The following is a 20134-nucleotide window of genomic DNA, read 5'->3' on the forward strand; positions in this document are numbered from 1 at the left end:
GAAGCCTTCTTTCTCATCTATGTCAACATTAGTATCCGTAAAGTAGGATTCCTTCTGCAGCTTGTACTCACATACTGTTGTTTTCTTTTCCTCTCCACAGCTTTTGGAAAGAACCAACAGTGTTTTTGAAGAGTCAGATTCCGGTGCTACCAAGAGTCCGCTCCATTTAGCTGTAAGTGAGATGCTGTGGGAAGCTTCAGCTTGTTACAAAAGAACCCTAAGTGTTCCCCAAACTAGGCTGCTCTTAAAAGGAAAGCATAGCAATGCAGTAATAATTCATAATGAACACAGTACATGGTTAAAGCTTCAGGCAGCAGAGACAGATGTGACTCCAATTCCAATCCCAGTTTCACCCACTGGTGACTTTCACATCACTCACCTTGTCCGAGCCTTGATTTCCCCATCTGTAAAATGAGGACAAAGGAAAAGAGACAGTGTGCATGGAGCCCAATCACAGTGCTCTTGATAATGATTGTTACACATTTTAGCAGTCTTTAAAATTATTATCTAGTAATAATAATTACTAACCGAGGAAATGTTTTATTTTTATTTTAGAGATGTAAATATAGACAACAAGCATTGAACTGTAGATAATTGAATACCATAGTTAGAAACTTGTGAGATATTTAAACACAGACCTGTGAGAGCAAGATGAAAATATGCATGAAAGTAGCTCTGCAGCTTCTGCTGAGGCTTGAAATTGGGGTCTCATAGAAAGAATCAGACCCTGCTTCTTGTAATCTGGTGAGATTTGGGAGGGAGGTGAAAATGAAAGTGCTAGATGTTCAGTCATGTCCCACTCTTTGTGACCCCATGGACTGTAACCCACCAGGCTCCTCTGTCCATGGAATTCTCCAGGCAAGAATACTGGAGTGGGTAGCCATTTCCTTCTCCAGGAGATCTTTCTGAACCAGGGATCAAACTCTGGTCTCTGGCACGACAAGCAGATTCTTCACCATCTGAGCCACTAGGGAGGCAAGCAGAAGTTACTTTGTCACCAATAAAGCTTCCTCTCCACATCCCATCATTGAAAGGGAATGCAATATCTCAGAGTGAGAATCACCAAACTCTCCCTGAGGGTGACAGAGCTGAGAAGCTTACCACCACTCTATGTCTATGAAGGTCTTGCTAATCAACAGCTGTTCCCTAGAAACCTCTCGGACTGACAACGGCCAGCTCACCTGCACAAGGCGCTGCTGAGTTGTGAGACCTCAGTACAGGGCCATCAAGATGTTTGGACGCAGCTAGAGATTGGATACTGGGAAGAGGAGGATGCTGGGTCTCTATGTTTAACAGTGACAACATTGTACTCAGTACCACGCACACATAAGCACATTTTCAGTTTCATTCTGATGAAAAATTGAGATGGAGATTTTGGAGAGCTGAGAGGAGTATTTTATTGATGGACACACATAGAAATTCAGCCAGGGTAGGAAAGGATGAGGATTGGGATGAACTGAGGCAGGTAGGAATGTAGGAAGGAAGGGATGAGGCCATCCCATGAGGATTGGGATGAACTGATCACACTCCGTGGAGGCTTTCCCTCCTTGCCAGTCTCCTCCGGTACCCACCAGCCCATCTGCTAGCATCTCACTCACCACCCTCTGCCACATCTACCGACATAACCACGGTATGCACAGTGATAAATATGCACACGCCGAGTCCTGTGAAAGCAGGCTAAAACGTCCGTGAGTCTTTCTGCTGGACATGGGCTTAGAGTAGAAAAGGTGGGTGGATATTTATGTATAAAATTTCATACCAGTTGTCTCTTAGTACAATCACTGCCGATGGTGACTTCAGCCATGAAATTAAAAGATGCTTTCTCCTTGGAAGAAAAGCTATGACCAACCTAGACAACATGTTAAACAGCAGAGACATAACTGCCAACAGAGGTCCATCTAGTCAAAGCTATGGTTTTTCCCGTATCATGTATGGATGTGAGAGTTGGACCAAAAAGAAGGCTGAGCACCAAAGAACTGATGCTTTTGAACTGTGGTGTTGGAGAAGACTCTTGAGAGTCCCTTGGACTGCAAGGAGATCCAACCAGTCCATCCTAAAGGAAATCAGTCCTGAATATTCATTGGAAGGACTGATGCTGAAGCTGAAGCTCCAGTGCTTTGGCTACCTGATGCAAAGAACTGACTCATTGAAAAAGACCCTGATGCTGGGAAAGATTGAAGGCAGGAGAAGAAGGGGATGACAGAGGATGAGATGGTTGGATGGCATCACTGACTCTATGGACGTGAGTTTGAGCAACTCTGGGAGTTGGTGATCGACAGGGAAGCCTGGTGTGCTGCAGTCCACAGGGTTGTGACAGATGATGTGATATGGCTTAGAGTAACAAAGCAGGTTGCTCTAAAGGTTGACCCTAGAACCTCTGCTCAGCCATCTGCTGGGCCTGGGGAAGTTAGCCCAAGGCTGGGCATTCACAGAAGCTCTAGCTACCCTGAGACGCCTATCAGTAAGGTTATCTCAGATAGAATTCTCATTTCCTTTGACAGTGTGGTTGATTGCATTGCTAAGCCCGCTGGTAATCTGAGAAGAGACCTTCTTAGCTTCCAAAAAATTTATAATCTCTCATTCTTTTTCTTTTTTCTTTCAAAAATTATTGAGTGCTTTCTGGATGCTAGGTGTTCTGCTAAGAGTTTCCAGTCATGTAAAGACAGGGTGGTATGGTATCACTGGAGAGAGATGGGCTTGGGTAGTTCTCCAGCTGGCAGGCGTCTAGTAAGCACCCCCTGGAAAGAGGGGGTCCCAGCCAGCAGTCTTCTCGTTAGCATCTCACCTGGACATGGTTTTCCCATCTGTAAATTAAAAAGAAGTGACTTAATTAACAACCCCCAAACCCTTTCCAACTTGTTAATTTGTTGTATGATCTCGGGCAAAAACTAACCTCTTGTGTCTCAGTTTCCCCACCCATTATATGGGGAGAATAGCACTATCTCTGTCATAGGGACGTAGTGGGGATGACATGAGTTAATACATGTAAAGCAGTTAGAACAGCACCTGGGGCTTATGTGGAATCAGCTGGGGCTTCATCTTTGCTCTTAGTGACATCAGTATCACTCTTCCCTTTGACATGTACTGACTGTGCATATGCGAAGCACGGCTTCAGAAGCTGGAGAGATAGCAGTGAACAAAACCCAACCGCTGGTTTTGTAGGGCGGCCAGTCTAGGAAAGACAATAGGCAAGTAAATAGACAACAGAGCAGATGGTCAGAAGTGCGTGCTGCTCACGCTACAAACAGGAGCAGTGAGGTAGAGAGCATCAAGGTGGCGGACGGGGTGATGTTTCTCACGGCACAGAATCTCCTGTTTGAACAGCAACTCGATGAGCTACCCGTTTGGTCTCTGACCAAGAGTGTTCTGGGCAGAAGTGCAAAGTCCCTGGTATGAGCATCTTGGCGTGTTCCCAGAACAGCAGTGCCACCGTGGCTGAAGCAGAGTAATGAGGGGACGGTGGTAGAGATGAGGTACACATATTGTCAGCAGGCTGGGGAGTGTGGCACGGAGGCAGGGTAGGGCCTCAGACTCCAGTGGGAGCTTTGACTTTTTTTCTGACACAATATGAAACTATTTGGAGGGTTTTGAGGAGACAGATGATGTGATAAGGCTTTTATCTTAAAAGGATCACTTTAGCTTCTATGTTGAGTTTAAATTGTCAGGGAACAAAGCAGAAATAAGACAACCATGATAATGATGACTTTGACAGGGTGATAGCAGTGGGTTAATTCTAAAACTGTTTTGTATTTTTCCCTGTAAATGCTAACACTTTTTAAAGAAATTAGTATTTGCTCCAAGAACCCCACAAGTATGCCCATCACCCACCCCAGGACCTTCTGTAGCAATTAACTTAATTAAAACTCAAGACACATTATTTCTTCCATGGACGAGTCTACAGTGAAAGAGAACCAGATGCCCCCAAACCTTGACTGCCCCCAAGAAACCTGACCTGCCTTGAGTTACTATTTCCTGGCTGAATGATTCAAGTCTCCAGGGTTATCCGCCCAGTGAATTTCATAAGCATTTCATCCACTTGAAAAAAATTAAATTGAGAAACAAGGCTATGCAAATGAAAGGCTCCAGCTGTCGAGTTTTCCAGATGGACCGGTTGTTTCATGGATTTTGCTGAGATTCCAAATTCTTTCTCCTGCTGCCCTCAGTTCCAATCTAAAACATTTAAAGAAATTAATCATGTTTAAGAAATATTTAAGTTACTTAATGAGATATTTTAAAGTCTTTTGTAAAAGAATTTTGAAATGTTTGCTGCTTCTAGTGAAGGCTTAAACTGGGTTATCTATTGAAAGCCAAAATACTACATGCTTTTTGAACCAACGTATTTGTTCTTTTGTGTGATTACTTCTTCCTTGAGTTATTTAAGAAATTATCTGTGGAACTACCCACTGAACACCTGATTTAGGATGGAAATAGAAAGAAAATTACGAGCTTGGTTCATATGCACTGCCAACATGAGAAAGACCTTCTTTCCTGACTACTTGAATCTCTTTCAGAGAACTTGAAGTTTTATTGTATTCTTTTTTATAGACTTTAAGAATCACATAACTACCTAAAGATAGAGTCATGCATTTAGCCATAAAATAGAGTCCCATATTACGTGCTAGTTTGTTTCTAGGGTTAAGCTCTAAAGTGTGAAGGTAAGTGAAAATTCTTGTATTATCAAGTTTACCTTTATTATTTCCCTTAACTTGCCCTGGATGTTTAATATACATAGTTTTATGTCTTCAATTCTGTATAGTAATGCTTTTGCATACTAAAATTCAAGAGATGTAGGTTTGACTAAATGAAGAGACAAGAGGAATTCTATACATAAATCTAGCCTTTCAGCCATCCTCTCTTTGAATTTTTAAGTGCCTGATATAGAAGAAAACATGGACTGGAATTCTGAAGCTTTCCTTCAGCAGGTTTCACTCTATTTTATTTTAATATGAAGCCTCTTTATGCTGTGCTCCTGTATTCAGCTGTGCCCAGCTCTTTGTGACACCATGGACTCTAGCCTGCCAGGCTCCTCTGTCCATGGAATTTGCCCAGAAAAAATACTGGAATGGCTTGCCATTTCCTACTCTAGGGGATCTTCCCAAACCAGGGATTGAACCCACAGCTCCTGCAGCTCCTGCGTTGTAGGTAGATTCTTTCCCCGCTGAGCCATCAGGGAAGCCCAAAAGTAAAGGCCAGCAGATGACTTAGGTTCCAGTCCTGTTATAACATTAGCTATATGACCACCTTTAGACCACCTTGAGTCAGAGGACTAGAAAGTTCTATACTTCAAAGTAAACTTCAAGTTGCTATGGTAAAGCAAGAACATTCTTTGTATTCACTGGCAATCCACGAACTGAATACGTAGAATCTTGTGAGACAGCAAATAAAATAAGCATGATCTAATGTGGAAATGAAATATACTTGGAAATATCTAAAGAATGAAATGGCAGTAGTAAATTTAACACATGCAAATGGACTTATTTTCTGTTGTGAGAATGAAAAGGAGAAACTTCAGGGGTCTTTTACAGGAGTTAGGTTCTTACGTGAGCACTTAAGTGCCCTGCAGTGTAACTCTGCAGTCCTGAACAGTGCTGATCCCTCTACATGAGGTTCCTCCCTGCATACATTTCTTTTTGCTCTGAGTTTTCTCTTTATTAATCTAAATATGTTATCTACCGTGCTTTGTAGATATGCATGCAGTTTATAAGTTGCCAATTCTACTTTCCTCAGTTCAGTTCAGTTCAGTCACTCAGTCATGTCTGATTCTTTGTGACCCCATGAATTGCAGCACACCAGGCCTCCCTGTTCATCACCAACTCCTGGAGTTCACTCAAACCCATATTCAAGTCAGTGATGCCATCCAGCCATCTCATCCTCTGTTGTCCCCTTCTCCTCCTGCCCCCAATCCCTCCCAGCATCACAGTCTTTTCCAGTGAGTCAACTCTTCACATGAGGTGGCCAAAGTATTGGAGTTTCAGCATCAGTCCTTCCAATGAACACCCAAGACTGATCTCCTTTAGGATGGACTGGTTGGATCTCCTTGCAGTCCAAGGGACTCTCAAGAGTCTTCTCCAATGCCAGAGTTCAAAAGCATCAATTCTTCGGTGCTCAGCTTTCTTCACAGTCCAACTCTCACACCCATACATGACCACTGGAAAAACCATAGCCTTGACTAGACAGACCTTTGTTAGCAAAGTAATGTCTCTGCTTTTTAACTGGACTAAAGTCAAATAACAGAAAGTGTAAATGTTTACTATCTTTGTCATCATAGTAAGTGACACTGAAGAAAGAAGCATTTGCAAATAACATCTGGAATCTGCTATTATCTATGTGGACTCATCTCCCTTTGATGTTATCTATGTGGACTCATCTCCCTTTGATGTAAAGTCAGGATTTCTACATAAACTGAGTCAGTCACTATCATTACAATTTAAAATGAGAAGAGGTGTTACACAAATTCAAGTTCAAATTAGTGATGGGCTCAAGCCCAGGGTCAAGTGAGAGAGACTGACTTATACTCTAATGTAGATGCTCCATCTTTACAGGAGGATAGGTGCTCCCAAGCTGGCTTAAACTGATGGCATGAGTTGATGATGACTGAAACTAGATGATGGATATTTGGGAATTTATGACACTATCCTCTCTTCTTTGTATAAGTTTGAAACTTCCTATAATAAAAAAGATAAATGTATACATTATGGCCCTGTCGCACGCTTTCTGTAGATGCTCACAAGAAGCCCACAGCTCAGGCTCTGTGGTGTGACTGAGAATTCCAGGTCCACCATGGAAGGCTGTGTGCCCATGAGAGGATTGAGGAACATCTGTGCCTTCTGTTTCCTTGTCAGTAACAATGGGAATAACAGTAGCATCCAAACCATGGGTTGTCCTAGCAAATAAGGTGCTATATGTGCAGTCCTGCCTGATACACAGCAAGTGCTCCATGAAATTAGCTGTTGCTTCTGAAGCTAGATTAGACTAAAGGCTTTCCATCTTAGGTTTCTGATTCACTCTTTGTTATTTAGCTCTCTGACCCGTTACATGTAGGCACAAAAAGTATTTTGAAAGTCAGTTAAATGGAATTACTGGGAAAGATTTTATGACATTGCCTAAAAACGTAGATACTTTGAGTTTCAAATCCTGACTTTGTCACTTCCTAAGTGATCTTGGATGAATTCATTATCATTGCTTGATCTGTGTTTTTGCCTATAAAAAGAATGTTTGCAAAGATTAGCACTCAACACAGTGCCCTCAATAAATAGTTGCTATCTTTAAAATATATTCTTATCACTAATACTAATAAATGATAATATAATTCATTAATTTATTCCTCAACTTACTGTTGAGTGTCTACTCTGTGCTATGCATGAGTCTAGGATACAGCAGTGAGCAATACACACAAAGTACCTCCCATCTTAGATAACAATAGATATGTAATAAGTATCAAGTGATAGTAAATCCTATAAAGATAACATAAAACAAGATAAGTGGGCTGGAGAGTGCCTTATATGTTGAGGAACAGGGTAGTGATCTATTTAATTAGGCTCTGGGAAGCCTCTAGATAAGGAAATGTTTGAAGCAGAATTAGCAGAAAAGCCATGTGGCTCTTAGAGGCGGAAGAACTCTCCAGGCAAGGCAAGCAGAAAGCACAGATGCAATGGCCCAGAGGAGAACACTCTCTTTAATCATAGGGAGTGGGGAGGGGAGGCCAGTGTGGTTGGAGCAGAGTAAATAAGGGGCCATGCTGATGATCAAGAGTGAGGGAAGCCAAATCCTAAGGGTCTGAATGGTCATGGGAAGTTTTGGGTTGTGTTCCCAATGAGTTTTCATCAAGGAGTGCTATGTCCAACTTGAGCTTTCAAAGATTTCATCTTGTGGCTGTTCAGTAATAGTTTGCTGGTGGCTCAGATGATAAAGAATCTGCCTGCAATGCAGGAGACCTGGGTTCGATCCCTGGGTTGGGAAGATCCCCTGGAGGAGGGCATGGCAATCCACTCCAGTATTCTTGCCTGGAGAATCCCCATGGACAGAGGAGCCTGGCAGGCTACAGTGCATGGAGTCGCGAAGAGTCGGACACGACTGAGCGATACAACACAGCACACAGCAAGGATGGGAAGGGAAGCTTTTGCCATCGTGGCGACAGAGGATGTGGTATAGTGAGGAACTGGATAGATTCTGGATATATTTTAAAGAAGAAGCAGAGATGCTCATGGCTTGAAAGTAGAGATGATCGTGTCATTGAGGGCTACTAGTTACCCAACACCTGTGTGTGAATTGTAACAGAGATATGGATGGCTGTTTCCCACCAGGTGCCTGACAACCTGATGACAACTCTGTTGGTGAGCAACAAAATGTCCCTTTCTTTCAGCAGACGCACCCCTGTACCAGGGCATGGCAAGGCAGTGGGGAGAGATGGGGAAGCTCTTTTTAGCACTCGCTTGCCCCAGTGTTTCAAAGCTCTTGTGCAGGGCCACAACCCTGGGCTTAAGAGGGAAGACAAGATGACTCCAAAATTTGGGGCCTGAGCAACTAGGAGGGTAAAATTGCCATTTACAGAGATGGAGCAAATTTTAGGAGGAAAATTAAGAACTCATTTTGGGACGTGTTAAGTTTGAGATGTATATTAGATATTCAAGTGGAAATTTCAATAGGCATTTGAATATACAAGTCTTAGAAAGTAACTGGGATATAAATTTGGGATTCATCAGCATATGAGTTATTATACTACACATATATATGTTTAATATGTTTAAACCATAATCATAAAAATAATGAGAAAGTTTTATAAACAATTCCTTTTAGTACTCTTAAATCTTGTGGATCCTTTTAATCTAGTTTTTGTTATTGTTGCAGTTGCTATATACAGAGAAAAACATTCAAGTAGTTTTTAAAAAGATAAGTTAAAATAAGTCCATTTGTTCATTACTTTACCTCTCATTTCTAGAGTAACCACTGTTAAGTTTCCTTTGTATCTTCTAAAATTTCCTATGAATACAGAAATATATACACATAGATATAGGTATGTGTCTATCTGAGTATATTTGCTTTTCATACAGCAAAATCATTGTATTTATTACTTGCAACTTAGTTTTTTTTTTTTAATTTTGATAGAGTTTGTCAAATCACTCTTCACAAATATCACACCAATCTATACTGCCACCAACAGAGTGTAGATTGATTTTTTTCCACCATGTCTTAACTAATACTGGACATGCCCAAACTTAATCACTGCCATTTGGTAGTTAAAAAATAGTACCCTAAAAATTTACATGTTTTTTCCATATGTTTTTTGACCGTTTCTTTTTCTTTTTCTGTGAGCTGCCTTTTCATACCCTTTACACGCTTTCCTAGTTTTTAAAATGGCTTATGGAAGTTCTTTGTGTATTGAAGAAATTTGTCCTTAGTCTGCGCTAAGCATTTTTTCAAATAAATTGTGCCTCGGGTGATTGCTGCAGTAGAAACATAGCATAGGCGCCGTGAGAGGACTCTGACTACTGAAGACACTGTCTCCTCCTCTGCTTCCCTCCACCAACCATCCCCCACCCCCACCGAATTCTTTTTTTTTCTTTTATTTCAGTGTCCTTGGCCTTGTATGTGCATATACAGTGTTTAACCTTATAGACTTAGTAAAAATTTCCTTTCAGACTTTTAGTTTTGTGTTTTAGTAGTATGAAGCCTCCTTTAACACAGCATAGTAGCTCACAATAGGACTGAACTTGGCCTTAATATATGGAATATACTTCCATAATTGTGTCTATGTTTTGATGATAATCAATGGAGAAAACAAGAGAAAAGGAAGCATCCATTATGTATTATGCACTATGCAAAGGCTGTGAAATTTTATCTCTTCTCATCCCCTCTGGAAGGCAACTTTTATTGCTCTTACTTTATAGATGAGGAAACAAACTCTAAGTGAAATTAAGAAACTCAACCAGGATCACATGGTTGAAATTAAAATGTTGGACTGTAACAGAAGATCAGTATGCCTCTGTTGAATTACAAAGTCCACAATGTTTTTAGTGATTTTTTTTTTCCTCTAGGTTTAACAGAAAAGCCTCCTGAAAAAATATTTGGATCTTACCAATGTGTTTAAGACTGAGCTGACAGATAAAAGAATATATTAATTCATTTAGCTATTAGCCTGTGTTAGATTACTGGATTAATAGATATAAATATAAGAATACATTGATACATTTAGTACCTTTGCAGTAAATTATTTGACAAAAGAGAAGGAGCATTAAAAAGTTTATATGTAACTGTGAGGTCTGTGCACTGTAATTTTTCCATCTAGTTCTAGTTTCAGCTGTGTTTCAATAAGTATGCCATGTGCTCTTTGAAGTAATCTCCCTCCGTGACCTGGGAGGCTTAGCCCCTCAAATGGACTGTTGTGGGATTCAAGGTGAGCAAACACTTGAGTTGTTGGTTTCTCCTTTGCAGGCCTACAATGGGCACCACCAGGCCTTGGAAGTCCTTCTGCAGTCTCTGGTAGACCTGGACATCAGGGATGAGAAAGGCCGCACTGCTCTGGATCTGGCTGCCTTTAAGGGACATACGGAATGCGTGGAAGCACTTATCAATCAAGGTGCATCCATCTTTGTGAAAGACAATGTAACCAAAAGAACCCCACTTCATGCCTCAGGTAGGTTGTCAGGAGTCTGGTTACATTAGTTTTGCGGCCCACTTATAAGTTTGAGTAAATGGATGGCAGCATCTTCCTTCATCCCAATTTTGAAAATATCCTCTTTCTACGTCAAATATGCCTGTGCTCTTCCAAAGTGCTTTTGGCTTTCTGTTCATTTAGAGATGATTAATGTTCTACATTCAGAGAGGCTCTGACCTTCTTTAAAGGCTACTTTTTCTTTTTTTAGAGCAGCTTTAGATTCATAGCAACATCGAAAAGGAAGGTATAGAGGTTTTCCACATACCCCTCTTCCATCACACGTGCATAGCCTCTCCCGTTATCAACATCCCTCACCAGACCGGCATATTCATTACAATGGATGAACCTACACTGACACAACATGATCATCCAAAGTCCACGGCTTACATTAGGTTCCACTGCTGGTGTTGTGCATTCTGTGAATTTGAACAGGTGTCTAATGACATGTATCTACCATTCTGGGCTTCCATAGGTTGCTCAGTGGTAAAGAATCCTTCCGCCAATACAGGAGGTACAGGTTAGATCCCTGGGTCGGGGAGATCCCCTGGAAAAGGAAATGGCCACCACTGCAGTATTCTTGCCTGGAAAATCCCATGGACAGAGGAGCCTGGCAGGCTACAGTCCATGGGATTATAGAGTCGGATATGACCGAATACACACATACGCACACACATATCTATCATTCTGCCCTGAAAATCCTCTACACTGCATCTGACCTTCTTAACTCAAAAGAGTGTTCAGAACCTTTGGCCAATGGCAATCACAAAACTTTCTGGGAAAAAAGGGCATGGTGTATTATCGTCAGATAAATCACATAGAATAAAATCTCATAGCATTTTGAAGCATAAAATTAATGATATTTCACAGCTACTTCATGTGTCAGACAGCAATCCTCTGAGTGTGTTATTCTGCATTCTAGATGTTACTTCTTCACTTTTGCTCTGATTATTTTTAAATTTTTTTAATTAAAAAATTTTTAATTGGAGTACAGTTTCTTTACAGCGCTGTGTTAGTTTCTGCTGTAGTGCAACACAAATCAGCTATATGTATACAATGGCACCCCACTCCAGTACTCTTGTCTGGAAAATCCCATGGACGGAGGAGCCTGGTGGGCTGCAGTCCATGGGGTCGCTAAGAGTCAGGCACAACTGAGCGACTTCACTTTCGCTTTTCACTTTCATGGGTTGGAGAAGGAAATGACAACCCATTCCAGTGTTCTTGCTTGGAGATTTCCCAGAGACGGAGGAGCCTGGTGGGCTGCCGTCTGTGCTGCAGCGACTTAGCAGCAGCAGCAGCATACATACGTGCCCTTCCTCCTGAGCCTCCCTCCCATCACCCGTCTCACCGCTCTCAGTCATCGCAGAGCACCGAGCTGACCTCCCTGTGCTGCGCAGCAGCCCCCCACTGGCCGTCTGTTTGACACATGTTAGCGTATGTGTGTCAGTGCCATTCTCTCAACTTGTCCCACTCCCTCCTTCCCCCGCTGTGTCCACAAATCCATTCATTATGTCTGCATCTCTATTCCTGCCCTACAGATAGGTGCATCAATACCATTTTTCTAGATTTCATATATATGCATTAATATACATTAATATTTACTCCCTATTTTTTCCTTTTTTAGTAATTATTTTTAATTGGAACATAATTGCTTTACCAGCACAATTTTGTTCTGACTCTTGATGCATCAGGTGTAAAAATAGTCTCTTAAGAAGCTACTGTATTTTTCAAAAAGTAAGTGATTTGCCTCTTCTGAGATTTTTCTTTAATGCACATTAGATAAAACTGTGTCCGGATACTTCTAGACATATACACAGATGACAAGGTAATGTAGAAGAGTTTCTAGCTCAGCTAAGGCACCATTTTCTTTGGGTTCAGGAGTTCAGTGATAATAGCCTTTGATCAGGATAGCAGATATTATAAAGAGAAGTAAGTATCTTCCGCTGTGAAATAATGGATATATAGAGGAAGCAAAGGAATGAAAACAGTTTTCAAAAGACTTTGTGATTCTTGTACTTGGGAAAATTTTCTCAGAATTTTAGACTTTGTGGACGCATTGCCATCTACATCTCTGAATGTTCAAACCACTGAGGAAAAATAATACAAAGATTGAAAAAACATGGCATTGCTCAATTATCTGGAAACAGTTGTTCCTAGAAAAAACTTTAGCCATGAGGTCAGCAGTGATTGGTATGGTTAAATTATAAATTCTTATTTCCCATCACATTTAGTCTTTTTGGTATTTGTAAGTATTATTATAAAATTTCGCATTCTAGGTATTCTTAGTATTACCATAGAGTTTACATTTAGTTATCCTTTTAAAGTTGCCTATTATTAATGCTAGCACCCTGCTTTAGTTACCGAGTACTTCCTGACATTTACAAAGGACCCATTTTGGTTGTGGAAAATCGCCCTTGTGAACAGGTAAACAATGAAGAATAATCAGTCATTCGTTTGCCACTGTGATAAAGGCTGTAGTCCAATGGAGCCCCCTAGTGGTCAACAGGACTCACTCCTTTTGGGTGTCCCCCGTGCAATTTGTTGAGAAGGTGCAGGCTGTCATTTGATTTTATTCTCCACAAAATGTCTGCTGTGCAGAAGCTTTAGCCTGTGCTTTGAGAATCTGCTTTTCCAGAATCTTTTGCAGCTCATTTGAGAGGCCAATTTTTTGTTTCAAATCCTGAGAGTACTGTGAGGATCAGGAGCCAGGATGGATTTTAGAGGGTTTGGCATAGATAGTTGTAATGACAGTTGTGGTCTTTGAGCAGCATGAAAAATGGCTGTCACTCATAGTCAGGGAGAGGCTGAGCTAGTCTGAGACAAAGCTGGATTTGGCAGGGCACAGCAAAAGGAAATGGTAGCATCTTTTTGCTAGAAGGCAATTCGGGGAAAATGTGTGTAGGAAGCCGAGAATTCTAGTGTAGCCACACTTTTAAAATAAAGGGGAATTATGTTTACTGAGGGCTATTAGCTAAGTTCAAAAAAGCTACACGCACCCACCTCCCACCATCTCAACCGCACCTGCCCAAGAAAAACACACTACTGTAGGAATTAGTTTGCCCTCCAGCATACCGGATATGCTCAGTCACTTCAGTCGTGTCCGACTCTCTGCAACCCCATGGACCATGGCCCTCCAGGGTCCTCTGTCCATGGGATTCTCCAGACAAGAATACTGGAGTGGGTTGCCATTTCCTTCATACTGGATGAGTGATACAAATTAGATCATTTTTCCCCTTTTTTAGTTTAGGCAAAAATAAAAATCCTCGAAACTATTATGATTATGACTATTTGAATTTGAGCATGCTCCAGGAGATAGTGGAGGACAGAGGAACCTAGTGTGCTACAGTCCAAGGGACAGCAAAGAGTCAGACATGATTTAATGAATGAATAACAACAACAACAATTTAAAGAATATCAAATTGATATAGAAAAAGGAATCAATCAAAATATGCTGTATTTCATGAGTATTATAAAATAGTACCACCTGTAGTATTTAGCTTTCAGTCCCCTGCTAATTATTTTCTTTTAAGCATACATTAAACCTCTTGCATATTTCACCAGTGCTAAGAGACTTAATGTAATTTTTAAAACAAAAAGCAAAAGAGCAACAACATTTCTACAAGATTTCCTCCTGAGGTACACAAATGGGATGTTGCTGAGAATTAGCTGAATGCAATGATCTTCAAAATGGGGGTATTATCCCTGTAGTTAATTTGAGTGGTGTTGATGAATGTGAGCTAATTCTAATACGTATTGTCCCTGAAAAATGTGCTGTCGTTAAATTAGCCTTCTCTCATGACTGGCATGCAATAAAAAGGGCTGTAAAACACAGCTCTAAGAAGAGCCTGTATCAACCTAACATAGCTGCATCTATTCCCTTCTCTCTCTACAACCATAACAAGGTTAATGCAATGTATTTTATGGTATTCTTATTGTTCAGAGAGAAGGTCACATTCAGAATTTTAAATGTATTTGTTTGCATCCTACTCCCTGAGTAGAAAATCATGTCTTTTGCAAGGCTGCGGGTTCCATTCAATGAGCTAAAGGAAAGTACCCTACCCCAGGGATTATCAGCCTGGGAGGTGGTTCCTGACCCTGTGGCACCAGGGTCTTCTTCCTAAAAGAACATCTTGCCTGGTGCACACAGGACAGAGTGAGTCCATGGGTTCCATCCCAGGCAGTCAAGGCCAACCCAAGATTGGGGCCACGCTTCCTGCCCATTGCCAGTTCCCACCTGGGCAGCTGAGTGAGGAGGGGCAGGGCCTGCTGCCCCCAGTCAGAGCTCAGCAGGGAAGAGAGAGGGGAGCGGAGGTGATAGAGGGTGGGAGGCTGCTGGGAGAAGGCAGAGAAACAAGGGCTTTGATATGAGGAACTCAGACGGAGAAGTCCTCCAGCTCTTAGGGTGGGAGCCATCTGTGAGTCTTCTGGGAGTGCCAGTCAATCAGTGAGCAGCGAGCCAATGGCTAGCATTGCCAGCTTGAGGTCTGACTTAAAGTCACTAGTCATCAGTCAGAACATCTACCTCAGAACGTGCAATGATGGGGATAAGAAGCAGACTCTGTTCCCATCTCCCTTCCTCCCTTCCTCTGCTCCCCTCTTTCCTCCTCCTCTCTTCTGCTCCTCCCCTCCTTCACCTGCTCTCCTCTCCCTCCTCCTCTGCCTTCTCCTCCCCCTTCAACCTTCTTTTAAAAAGTACTTGAGGTGGACTGGACACAAGAAGATTGTACAGAGTTGGGAGACTCTCTCAGAGGAACAGAAAGGTTACCTAGAAAGTGGAGAGAGATGATCAGTTCTATAGGAGTAGATAAGAAAGGATGTCCTCTTTAAGGAAAAAAGCCTCTATACAGCATCCAGGAAAGAAAGTTAGATGAGGACCACAGTGCCCTGATAGGAAGAAAGTGGAGATGGGTTGGTAACATATGTATTGCCAGCTGTGCCCAGCAGCTGGCACTAGCTGGACACCTGGGGATGTCCATCAACAACAATTCAGTTCAGTTTAGTTCAGTCACTCAATCTTGTCCCAACTCTTTGCGACCCCATGGACTGCAGCATGCCAGGCCTCCCTGTCCATCACCAACTCCTGGAGTTTACTCAAACTCATGTCCATGAGTCCATGATGCCATCCAACCATCTTATCCTCTGTTGTCCCCTTCTCCTCCCGCCTTCAAGCAACAATGGAAACCACCAGTTTGAAGTCCAGATAAATTTTATTTTGGAGGGATCTCTCTGGTCTGTTAAGAAAATGTCCATTATTTTCTTTTTCAGTAATTAATGGTCACACGCTGTGTATGCGGCTATTATTAGAAATTGCAGACAACCCAGAAGTGGTTGACGTGAAAGACGCCAAAGGACAGTAAGTGTTCTCACACCTGGGGTTGACATTTCAAATCACAACTGATCAGTTCATTTGTTAAACAGCTAGGAGGGCTGAATGCTGAATTCTGGATTTGGCGTTTATACTAGGGTGAAATTGAGGGATGAGGGCCCTAGAAGAATGAAGTAGCTTTGCGCTGGAAAAATGTGTGTGTGTGTATCTTGATGAAAAAGAGCTAACTTTTTATATATGTAGCCTTGTGCTCTGGCTTTTTAAAAATATTTTCTCATTTTTTCCTTCTTTCTATTCATTTTTACCCTCTTCTGAAGCTGCTACCATCTCATTTTTAAAATTAATAATGGAATAGGACAGACCTCAAGAAGTTATCACCTCCATAAAAATCCTTCATATTTTTATCCTTCCCATGTTATTTTTCCCCGAGTATTTTTCATCTGTTAGCCTGTTCTCCCACCCAGTCTTCTCTTACGAATAGGAAACGCAGAGCAATAAAGCACTAGTGACTCACCCCAGATATATGAGTTCATGTTGAAGACAGAACTGGACCTCACCGCCTGGAGCCCAGCACTTGGGTCTTTCCTCTGGACTTGTCCTACTTTTCTTTAAGGCAGTGGAGCTTTGTTCAAATGAAATACTGAACCGAAATCCAACATAAAAAACTGTAAAAGTAGTTCACAGTTGCTCTGATGGAAATAAGAGCATCTCTTACATACACACACTCCCTGCTCAATTGATATTTGGCCCATGCTACATAGTTCTGAAAATGATGGGATTCAGGCGAGCATTTTGAGGTGGAACTTTCCTCTGCTCTACTCATATTGATCATTCCACTGCCACCATTCCATGTGGTCATTAGAGACTGGAGGCAGATAGCTTGTTCCAGGCAGTAGACAGCAAACCGGGGACACTCAGAAAATACTAAGCAATTGTCAAAAAGGCAGAGAGACTGAGAAAGAGAGAGACAAAGGAAGAGAGGAAGATGCTCCCACTGGAAATGATGAGTATTTTTTAATCTTCTTTTTAAAAGCCCATTCCAATCAAAACCCACAATGAGGTTTCATCTCATGCTGGTCAGAGGGCCATAAACACAAAGTCTACAAACAATAAATACGGGAGAAGGTGTGGAGAAAATGGAACCCTTTTACCCTGTTGGTGGGAATGCAAACTGGTACAGCTACTATGGAGAACAGTGTGAAGATTCCTTAAAAAACTGGGAATAGAACTGCCATACAACCCAGAAATCCCATTGCTGGGCATACACCCTGAGGAAACCAGACTGAAAGAGATACACGTACCCCAATGTTCATTGCAGCACTGTTTACAATAGCTAGGACATGGAAGCAACCTAAATGTTCATCAGCAGGCAAATGGATAAGGAAATTGTGGTACATATACACAATGGAATATTACTCAGCTATAAAAAAGAACTGCATTTGAGACAGTGCTAATGAGGTGGATGAAACTGGAACCTATTATACAGAGTGAAGTAAGTCAGAAAGAGAAACACAAATACTATATATTAACATGTATGGAATTTAGAAAGATGGTAATGATGATCCTATATACAATATCGCAAAAGAGACACAGATGTAAAGAACAGACTTTTGGACTTTGTGGGAAAAGGCATGGGTGGGATGATTTGAGAGACTAGCATTGAAACATGTATATTACTGTATGTGAAATAGATGGCCAGTACAAGTTCAATGCATGAGAAGCAGGGCACTCAAAGCTGGTGCTCCGGGACAACCCCAAGGAATGGGGTAGGGAGGGAGGTGGGAGGGGGTTCAGGATGGGTGGGACACATGCACCTGTGGCTGATTCATGTCAATGTATGGCAAAAACCACCACCATATTGTAAAGTAATTATCCTCCAATTAAAATAAATACATTAATTAAAAATAAAAGCCCAATTTCTTTCTTTTCCTAGAACCCCACTAATGCTTGCAGTAGCGTATGGACACAGTGATGCTGTTTCATTGTTACTTGAAAAGGAAGCAAATGTAGATGCTGTCGACATCATGGGCTGCACAGCTTTACACAGAGGGGTATGTACATCTTCCTTAGCTTTAGTCAAGCAATTCTGTAGTGAACTTGTTTCTTCTTCTTTTTTTTTTTTACCTCCGTATGAATTTTTAGTAAGAAGATTGTTGCCTGAGATAACCAATTAACCTCAGTCAGTCAAAAAGAAATTATAAAATCTCTTGCAAAGATAAAATAATGACAGGTACTCTTAGGTTCTGCTCTTGAGTTGTCATGTTTGACTGTGATGATAGAAACATGAACATCTATTGTTGCAAGACTTGGTTCTGCCTTCTGATTGCATGCACGTCATAGGAGATTTGCAAAAAAAATCTTAGAGCACAAATAAAAAAATCATAATCTCTAGTAATCTTACCTCCTGGAGATAACCACTTTTTGATATATATCACCAATCTTTTTTCTAAATATAGATTTGTTTTAAATCTTAAAAATAATACTAAAGATGCTATTTGGAACTTTTTTTTCTTATAGTATATATCAAGTACCTTTGTCCATATCACTAAATATTTTTCTGCCCTATCTTGTTTTAATCCTCCATTGTGTGCAGGTATTGTAATTTATTCTGATGATTACCTAGTTTTGAGTAACCACGCTATTTTTAATTGTTCTTTATTACAATGTGGGCCCATTTACCACCTGAAGTATGTACTCGGCTGAAATAAGTACACTGTGTGTAATTCTTCATACACACCTGCTGAACTGTTTTTTAAAGTATAGCAAGTAATCTATATGAAACAAAAGCAGAAATCAGGGGATTGTTATTTAAAGATGGTGCTGACCACCATGATCAATGAAAAGAAGAGGAACTCTAAATGTTTAATGCCATAATCATAGATCTTATTTTTTTGGTACTTCCTATGGGCCACACAGCAGTCTGGGAGCCTTTACATATCTCATTAGTCCTCACAACAGCCTATGAGGTCATTATTACTATCCCCATTTACAGGTGGGTAAAGTTAGGCATTGAGAGATAAATTAACCTGTCCAAGTTATACAAGAGGGAGCTAGAATTTAACTCACATCTTCCTGATTTTAAAGCTGATACTTTCCACTGCATCATGATACTTTCCATGGTTATGTTTGGCAAGTCAAGAGATGTTTCTAAAATGCTGGTGTTCACACAGACCCTTATGTTATGAATTCCTGCTAGGTTCTTCAGCGTTTCTCTGGAATAGGATAAGAGTCTTTTCCCTTAAGACCTGGGTGTTATGTCCACTTACTTTGAGCCTAATCTCACTTAGTCAACAACTTTGCTTGCTGAGTCTTCTTAGATTTGTGTTGTGTTTTTAATTGTGATGCATCAGATTATGACGGGACATGAGGAATGTGTGCAAATGCTGCTGGAACAAGAAGTGTCGATTCTCTGTAAAGATTCCAGAGGGAGGACACCCTTGCACTATGCAGCTGCTCGTGGCCATGCTACGTGGCTGAGTGAGCTGCTCCAGATGGCGCTTTCCGAGGAGGACTGTTCTTTCAAAGACAACCAAGGCTACACGCCACTGCACTGGGCTTGTTACAATGGTGAGTTAATTGTTACTTGACTGATTTCGATAGACTTCCTATCCCAACACCACTGTGATCTCAAAGGAAGTGAGAACATAACATGATGCTGTAACCAAGGTATCCTATCTTTCTGCATTCAGATACTGCAAAACAAACAAAAATACCTTTTTTAGAAAATATTTTTCCCTCTGTGGCTACCGTGATGCCATATTGGAATGAAAATGCACTTTACGTTTTTTGTTAACCAGTAACATGTAACTCCTCATCAGAACTTCTGATGAACTAACTAGTTTAAATCAGGCTTTCTTTTCTATATGAGATAACCAAGGGTCCTACAAGGAATTGAAATAATACAGCTAAAAACAACCAAAACAATATGATGTAATAATGTCACAATTGACAGCTGGTAGGTGCCTGACTTATCTTTCAGCATTGCTTTTTTATGTCTCATGGTCCCATTTATTTAGTTACACTTGCTCCTGAGGAGATTTAAAATTTGTGTTTCACTTATATGAGTAGAAAAAGTTCAATGCATGATAATTGTTACATTTAAAAAATACTGAAGCCTCTAAAGTAAAATTAAGTCATTTCCAAGCTCACTTTTTGAT

The 20134-nt window shown here is 41.0% G+C and overlaps 1 protein-coding gene across 4 annotated transcripts in view; it reads left to right on the forward strand.

The window, feature by feature from the left end:
• ANKRD44 (ankyrin repeat domain 44) overlaps positions 1-20134 on the forward strand; it is a 314072-nt gene that overhangs the window by 277949 nt on the left and 15989 nt on the right. For all 4 annotated transcript variants that reach the window (XM_018061342.1, XM_018061357.1, XM_018061350.1 and 1 more), the window contains exons 17-21: positions 101-172; positions 10432-10633; positions 15917-16004; positions 17911-18028; positions 19328-19544. In XM_018061342.1, coding sequence (XP_017916831.1) covers positions 101-172; positions 10432-10633; positions 15917-16004; positions 17911-18028; positions 19328-19544 — 697 coding nt within the window. The remainder of the gene's footprint in view (positions 1-100; positions 173-10431; positions 10634-15916; positions 16005-17910; positions 18029-19327; positions 19545-20134) is intronic.

This window comes from Capra hircus, chromosome 2 (assembly GCF_001704415.2).
Source record: "Capra hircus breed San Clemente chromosome 2, ASM170441v1, whole genome shotgun sequence".
NCBI classification, from domain to species: domain Eukaryota; kingdom Metazoa; phylum Chordata; class Mammalia; order Artiodactyla; family Bovidae; genus Capra; species Capra hircus.